Below are 7,006 nucleotides of genomic sequence, written 5' to 3'. Positions count from 1 at the left end.
GGCTGTGGCTGGAAATGGCAATGGAAGACATTGTGCACATGAAAAACATGCAAAGCAACAAAATAACTGGCTTTTCACAGAAAATATTCAGATGTAACCCCTAACATAATCATGAACATTTTCATAAGTAACTGTAATTTAATTACACATTGTTCCCAGTAACTCAAACCAATTACATTTACATTGATTTTGTAATTAAATTATGCACCTAAATTACATGTAACTACTTCCTCCCCAACACTAACTATAACTATACATTAAATTGCAAAATGCATTCTACCCAATAATTAAACATGCAAGTTCAGTCTTGGTCTTGAAAAAAGTAGTTTGACCAAGTTTGACAAACATGTCCAACTTAAAGTCCACTTACTAGCACTCTGGAGCTTTCAACACAATCACAGGCTCTTCATTAGTGGGTGGAGTTTGCTTTGTTGACATGGAGATGGATCAGTCTTATTTGACTGTCTGTCTGACTTGCAAGCTCAGTAGCTGTTGACACAATTGTGGCCATGGCACTTTTAGGACTGTGATAAGGCCAGATACTACAGGTGTATAGGGTACACATTTTAAGTAATAGGTATCACCATGAAACATCCCTAGTTGATGGCTTACATTAAGACAGTTATTTTATAATTAAGTTTTCTGTTATGTTATGTTTAAATATGCAAATGAGGCATTATCTAATGCTAACTGTTGGTGAATTTATGTAAAATCTACAGATGGAAAGAGACAAAGTGTAGTAAAATAAACACGTAAATCTGTATTGGGGTGTTTTCTTTCAGAAGACATGCCCAAAATCTCAAAATTGACCAGTGAAAGAAAAACATTTTTGCCTGTTGTGTCTTTGTAGCTTAGCTGACACTTTTATCAAAAGTGACTTACTATTGCTATATATGTCAGAGGTTGCATGCCTGTGGAGCAACTAGGGGTTAAATGTCTTGCTCAGGGACACATTGGTGGATGTGTCACAGTGGGAGTCCTCCCACACAAAAGGCATGTGTCTTATGCACTGCGCATCAACACCCCATAATGTTTTCTGTTGTATCACTTAAATTAAGGATTTTAATGGAATTGCCATTTCTGTTGTGCAAGTCTGTCACCAGACTGTATGGTCTACAGTTCAGTACAGTTTGTCTTTTATTGCCACTGTACTCACAACACCAATAATAAAGCAGTTTGTCTTGCTACCTTTGTACCTGCTTTTGATGATTATTTCAATCTCTTCCCTTTCCTACAGGGTATTTTCGTGAATTTTGTTATTATATAATGTTATTTTATTCAAAGTTCGTGTATTTTGTACTATTTTTATTAGTAGTAGTAGTAGCAGTATTTTATTTATTTATTTATTATTTATACTTTTACTTTGAAGGCTAAAACCGTATGACGTTGAAACTGTTATTGACATCCCCATAAAAAAATATTAATTGAAACTAATCAAATAAAGAGCTCTCATGTGCCCTTAAATCACCATGCAATCTACTAGCTGGTTTGATTTCTACGCTGTGTGTTGCGTTAATTAATAAGACAACCAAATAAACATTGCACTGATGATGCTCAATGGCGCCACGATAGACGCCTTTCCGGGTACGCCCACTTTTTTCGTCATCGAGCTTGGTCTCGTGCGGCGCCGGTCTCGTGATAGCGGCTGTGTTGGTTAGCTGTTAGCATCTCCAACGTCTCGGTTTATAAAAGTCATGTCATTCAGGTTGCTAAAAGAAGAAAAAAAGCATTTGTGAATAAATCTCAACGACTACTAAAGATGTTGTCTCGTCTACTGAAGGAGCACCAGGCGAAGCAAAATGAGCGGAAGGAGCAGCAGGGTGAGAAGATGGTTTATTAGATATCGTGCTAACAGATGCTAAAAACAAAGCTGATTAGTTGTGCGAATGCCCCGTAGTGCACCATAGTAATTTCTAATTTGTTTGTCTGTGTTGGTGTTTTTATTTGTTCAGAGAGACGCAGGCGTGAAGCTATTACTGCAGCCACCTGTCTGACAGAAGCCCTGGTAGACCACCTCAATGTGGGGTATAAATATTCTTCTCCTTGCCCACTGCTGTTTTTATTTGTTACTTTTTTTGCTGCTGAGGCCCGTCGTTACATTGCACAGTTGTCAAGTAGTGGTGGTGGTAGGTGAGGATTTGGACATGGGAAGTATTGACTTCCTGGCAAAGTATTTTCTAAGTAATTTTGCCTTCTTAATCGCAAACACACCCAACAGAAGCCAGCACATATTTAGACAAACGTAACTATAAACTGCAATAGCCTGTACAGGTAGCTTTAATTATGTTATTTTGGGCTTTATTATAAAACGAGTGATTACTTTTCAAACTTGAAAACATATTAAACTCGATTGTTTATAAATCAATAATGATCAGCCAGAAAATTATTTCCACTATATATACAATGTCAGAAAACACTCACTTTTGAGAGGAAGGAACTGTAAATGTTTAGTATTTTTTCTTGATAAGTGACTTTAATTATAAATTGATTAGCAAAATTGTTGAAGATTATGTTTCAGTTGATTGAATAATGATTTTAGCACTGCATTCTTGGCAGGGCAGAATAGGCCTAATGTGTGACATGACCAAAAATAGTACATTATGATTGTTAACATTGTGAAATTTGTGATGAAACCAAGATAATCAGCTTAAGGAACAAGAGCAGGTTGCAAGGACCACTGTTGTGCTGTTCTGTTTATGAAAAAGATTATGGCTAAAATCCTTAAGTGACTCTGTAAGATTTATTCTAGAAAAGTACTGTATGTTTCTTCAGAGAGGAACGGAGAAATGAATGGCTTAGAATCAAATACAAATTCACACTCATGCCACAGTGGACATATAATACATAATGCTTTATCTTCATGAATTAACAATACTGTAACCTTCTCATTGTTGTTTCCTGTTTTACTTTAGAGTTGCCCAGGCATACGTAAACCAGCGTAAGCTCGACCATGAGGTGAAGACTCTTCAAGTGCAGGCGAGCCAGTTCTCCAAACAAACTGCTCAGTGGATCAGTATGGTGGAGGGTTTCAATCAGGCCCTAAAGGTAGGATCCACTGTACCAGCGAGAAATTAATCAAAAAACAAGGCTTTTCTGTAATGTACTCTGCTGGGGCGACTGCGGTCGTCCACTTATCAGAACGTCTGGGTTTTGATCTCCAGCTCCCCCAGTCTGCATGTTAAGTGTCCTTCGGCAGTGAGTTTGTGGTGAGCAGTTGGCACCTTGGCCTCTGTTTGTCAGTGTATGAATGTGTGTGAATGGAGTGAATGTGATGTTTTTTGAGTGGTCGTAAAGACTAGAAAAGCACTATAAGGAGACAGGCCATGCATCAGATACAATATAAACTTTGTTAAATTGTTTACTTTCATAAGCCTACGGCTATCAAAACAATAAGTGCCCTTACTTTTTATTGCAATATGCAAAGTTGAATTCTATAAAAAAAAAAAAAGGTCCTGTATATAGGTAGGTAGGTACATTTATTAGCACAATATAACAGGTTATATAATGAAATTGAGCTTTGTAACTCCCTTCTGCTACAAAGCAGACAATATAAATGAATACAGAAGCAATTATAAAAATGGTAAACAGAAATAAACAATATTCAATGTTCAATGGAGCAGTGCTGAGGATGAATTTGAGTTTAAGTCTGATAGCTTGGGGGGAAAAGCTGCTCTGCAGTCTGGTGGTGTGGCAGCAGAAACTTCTATATCTCTTCCCAGAACGCAGCGGGGTGAACAGGCTGAGGCTGGGTGGGTACTGTACCTCATCTCACCGATATCACTGATATTTGGGAGATGGGTACCAATGATCTTCGGAGCAGTTTTAATCACCCGCCTCAGAGCCCTCCAGTCTTGGGCCGTGTGCATCCCACGTTTGTGATGTTTCCAGTCAGGATGCTTTCTATTGCTCATCTGTAAAAGCTGACAAGAACTTGGTGTGGGAATTTGGCCTTCTTAAGCTTCCTCTAGAAATATAGTCCTTTCTGAGCTTTCTTCACCAGCGTGGAGATGTGAGATGACCATGTCAGGTTCTCTGTGATACTGATTCCCAGGAACTTGAAACTGTTTACCTGCTCCACCTCAGCACCACTTACATAGACAGGAGTGTGTGTCTTTGTCTCCTTTTTCCTGTAATCAATGATCAGCTCCCTGTTTTGCTGTCGTTGAGCAGTAGGTTGTTGTCTGTGTACCACTCTACAAGATAATTAATTTCCTACTGATATGAAGTGTCATCGTTGTTTGAAAGACGATATAAATATCATATACAGGTACATCTAAAATAATTGGAACATTGTGGAATTGTTAATTTTTTTTCTATTAATTTAATTCAAAACGTGATACTTCCAGATATTTTAAATTCATTACGCAAAGTAAAATATATCTAGCCTTTTCTTTGTTTTATCTTCTTCTTCTTCATCTTACTGATAAGGTCTTACAGCTCATGGAAATCCAAACTCCAGTATCTCAAAATGATACTGGAAATGTCGACCTGAGAAGAGCTCTAATCAGCTAATTAACTCAAAACACCTGCAAAGGTTTCCTGAGCCTTTAATCTCCCACCATACACCTTGTTCTAGTAAAAGATAATACCACAACAAAATTGTTTCAAACAGTGAGCACAGTGATTCATCAAAACCTATAATTGCTTTAACAGGTTTACTAAAAGCAGATTAGTTTCATTCAAGGCACATGTCTTACATTTAAGTGGATTTGACAGGTGGTAAAACCAATTTATCAATGACCCTCTGCTTATGTCATCTTCACATAGTGAGGCAGGGTGAAAGGATGCCCGGAAATGTTTAAAGCTTCCCTGTTGCTGGTCCTGATGATAGGTTAGATTGGCAGATGTACACAGTGCTGTGTTGATACGAATTCTGTCTCTCTGCACTCATTTGAACAGGAAATTGGGGATGTGGAGAACTGGGCCCGCAGTATTGAGATGGACATGAGGACCATCGCCACAGCTCTGGAGTATGTACAGAAGGGTCAACTTCAGTCTGCTTCCTCATAAACGTCACGGTGGGACGTTTACGGCTGAAACTCAATACACTGGAATGAAACAGAAATCCAGTCGACTCCTGTCAGCAAAGATGAGCAGTAAGCACTTTGCTTGTCCTCTTGCCCCTCTGGGTGGGCTGATGGTTACTTTGTTCAGAGAAATGTTGAAAGTCTGTTGCATTTGACAATTAATTGCACACCTGCATCACTGCTTAAGTTCTTGTGTGAGCAACAATATTAACCAAGGTGAACTGGTTAACAAGATTGCGCTGGAGGTTGTTCAAAGATCAAGCTTGTTTGTAAAATTAACAAATAACATTTTGGCAGTTGAGTAATGGGCCAGGAAGGAGCTATGTCAGCATTGGTGTTTAAATGTGTCACATATAAAGGTAGTAAGTTAATTAGTTCACCAGCTTGTAATAGGTTTAAGGGGTGACAGACAAATTGCCACTTTTCTCCTTGTCTCTTGGATCTCCTGAAAGCATTTTATGGGAAGGCTTCTTTTCAGCACCTGATACCTGAATCATGTATTGTATGTCTATGTACAGAAATTACTTTACTGTTGTCAAACAACTTAACTTTAAATTTTGTTACCGTTTAGTGATGGAACATTATTTTTAATAAAGTTTTAAAAAATGCACTGTTGTTCTTTCTTATGCAAGAAGGTTAAATACATTTAAATTACCACTAGAGTGTATCAATGCAAATTCAGTTTGCACAAAGAACATCATTTGAGAAAGAGATGTATGAAGACATACACTTGGATAAGGACTAGCCAGACAAATGTTTAATTCTGTGCTGATTTCTTAATAAAGACAAAGTATGTTACAAAAGTTGAAAGCAGGAGGCCAAACGACAGGCTGATTGGACAGTTTATGGAATGTGTGACGTGGAGGAAAGTTACGTCATGACGCACCAGGCTGTTGAGTTCACTCATGTAATTGCAGGCTTGTTTGGTAACCAATTACATTTCACTTTGCACACATAAATGTGAGTCTTGTATCACATGATAAAATGTGTATTTATCCAAGCCAACATTTTAGTGTAAATGTCCTTAGGGCATTTTCTAGTTTTTTATGGAGAAATGCAATTGTAAAGTATGGATATCAATTCAAAAATTTTTTTTACTCCATTTTTCTGTGATAACGGGATCATTTTCTCCTGATCTCAAGTAGGGTTGGGCCGATAGAAAAGATTTTAAAAAAAGTGGCAGACATCACAACGTTGAGCTGCCATCGTGATTGTAAACAACCACCCCAGCAAAAAAATAAATCTCAAATTTTCACATTATGTGTCCCTGTGAAACCAGGTTTAAATCACCATGAACATTCTTATAATACTTTTTAAGTATGCTTCACAACTGCCTTGGAATTCTCTTCTCCCCACACTCATGAGATGATTATCCCATTATCACGGGAAACAGAGTAAAAAAAGATTTGAATGGATGGCCGCTTAGGGCTTCCGTAGTAAAGTAAGTCAGATTTATACAAAATACTTTTCCTTATTGCACCAGGAATTTGTTGCTAAATACATTAATAAGCCTCAATAAAATGTTCAATACAATGGGCTCTTGTTAACTGTCAAAATCTCTGCGGTATGAGCTAACTAGTCTCAATATACTGTATGTTGCAAATACAGATGTCCAGTTACAAAGTATACTGCATATAGTGTTTAATCTTTAAACTGATAGAGTAGGTCAGTGAACTGAATGTGGCAATAAGATTATACAGATGTTTTTGAGTGTGCACAAAGCTGTCGGACATGTGGGATTCTTGTAAATTTGTTTTAACACTCTTAAAACATAAAGTACTTATTATGCCTGTGTATCCTGGGAACCAGCCGGTTCTACAAAAAGGAATGGGCAAGATTTCTTCTCATATACTTAATTGTACCCGATTATAACTTGAAAGTAGATGATGTACTGTGAGAAGTTGAAATATACATGTCCAAGCTCACATTGTGTACAGAAAACTATCTGTATTCTGTAATTGCCACATTTTTCTTTTCTT

General features: G+C 37.6%; 1 protein-coding gene across 1 annotated transcript; it reads left to right on the top strand.

Annotated features, from left to right (window-relative positions):
- Positions 1–1,615: 1,615 nt before the first annotated feature.
- On the top strand, positions 1,616–5,635 carry bloc1s1 (biogenesis of lysosomal organelles complex-1, subunit 1). The gene is made up of 4 exons (XM_038697113.1): positions 1,616–1,820; positions 1,953–2,025; positions 2,913–3,045; positions 4,900–5,635. Exons 1-4 carry the CDS (start codon positions 1,760–1,762, stop codon positions 5,008–5,010), a joined length of 378 nt encoding a protein of 125 aa, XP_038553041.1. The 5' UTR covers positions 1,616–1,759; the 3' UTR covers positions 5,011–5,635.
- Positions 5,636–7,006: the final 1,371 nt, after the last annotated feature.

The sequence above is a fragment of the Micropterus salmoides genome, unplaced genomic scaffold, assembly GCF_014851395.1.
Source record: "Micropterus salmoides isolate LMB-PRFRI ecotype aquatic unplaced genomic scaffold, ASM1485139v1 Ms_hic_scaffold_4, whole genome shotgun sequence".
NCBI lineage: Eukaryota > Metazoa > Chordata > Actinopteri > Centrarchiformes > Centrarchidae > Micropterus > Micropterus salmoides.
This window is presented reverse-complemented; position numbering and strand designations above follow the sequence as displayed.

Bases quoted from the DNA above. Each gene is read 5' to 3' on its own strand.
- bloc1s1 (XM_038697113.1), top strand. From the start codon at position 1,760: ATGTTGTCTCGTCTACTGAAGGAGCACCAGGCGAAGCAAAATGAGCGG. The intron at 2,026-2,912 runs GTATAAATATTC...GTTTTACTTTAG, and splicing joins GTAGACCACCTCAATGTGGG to AGTTGCCCAGGCATACGTAA. The intron at 3,046-4,899 runs GTAGGATCCACT...TCATTTGAACAG, and splicing joins GTTTCAATCAGGCCCTAAAG to GAAATTGGGGATGTGGAGAA.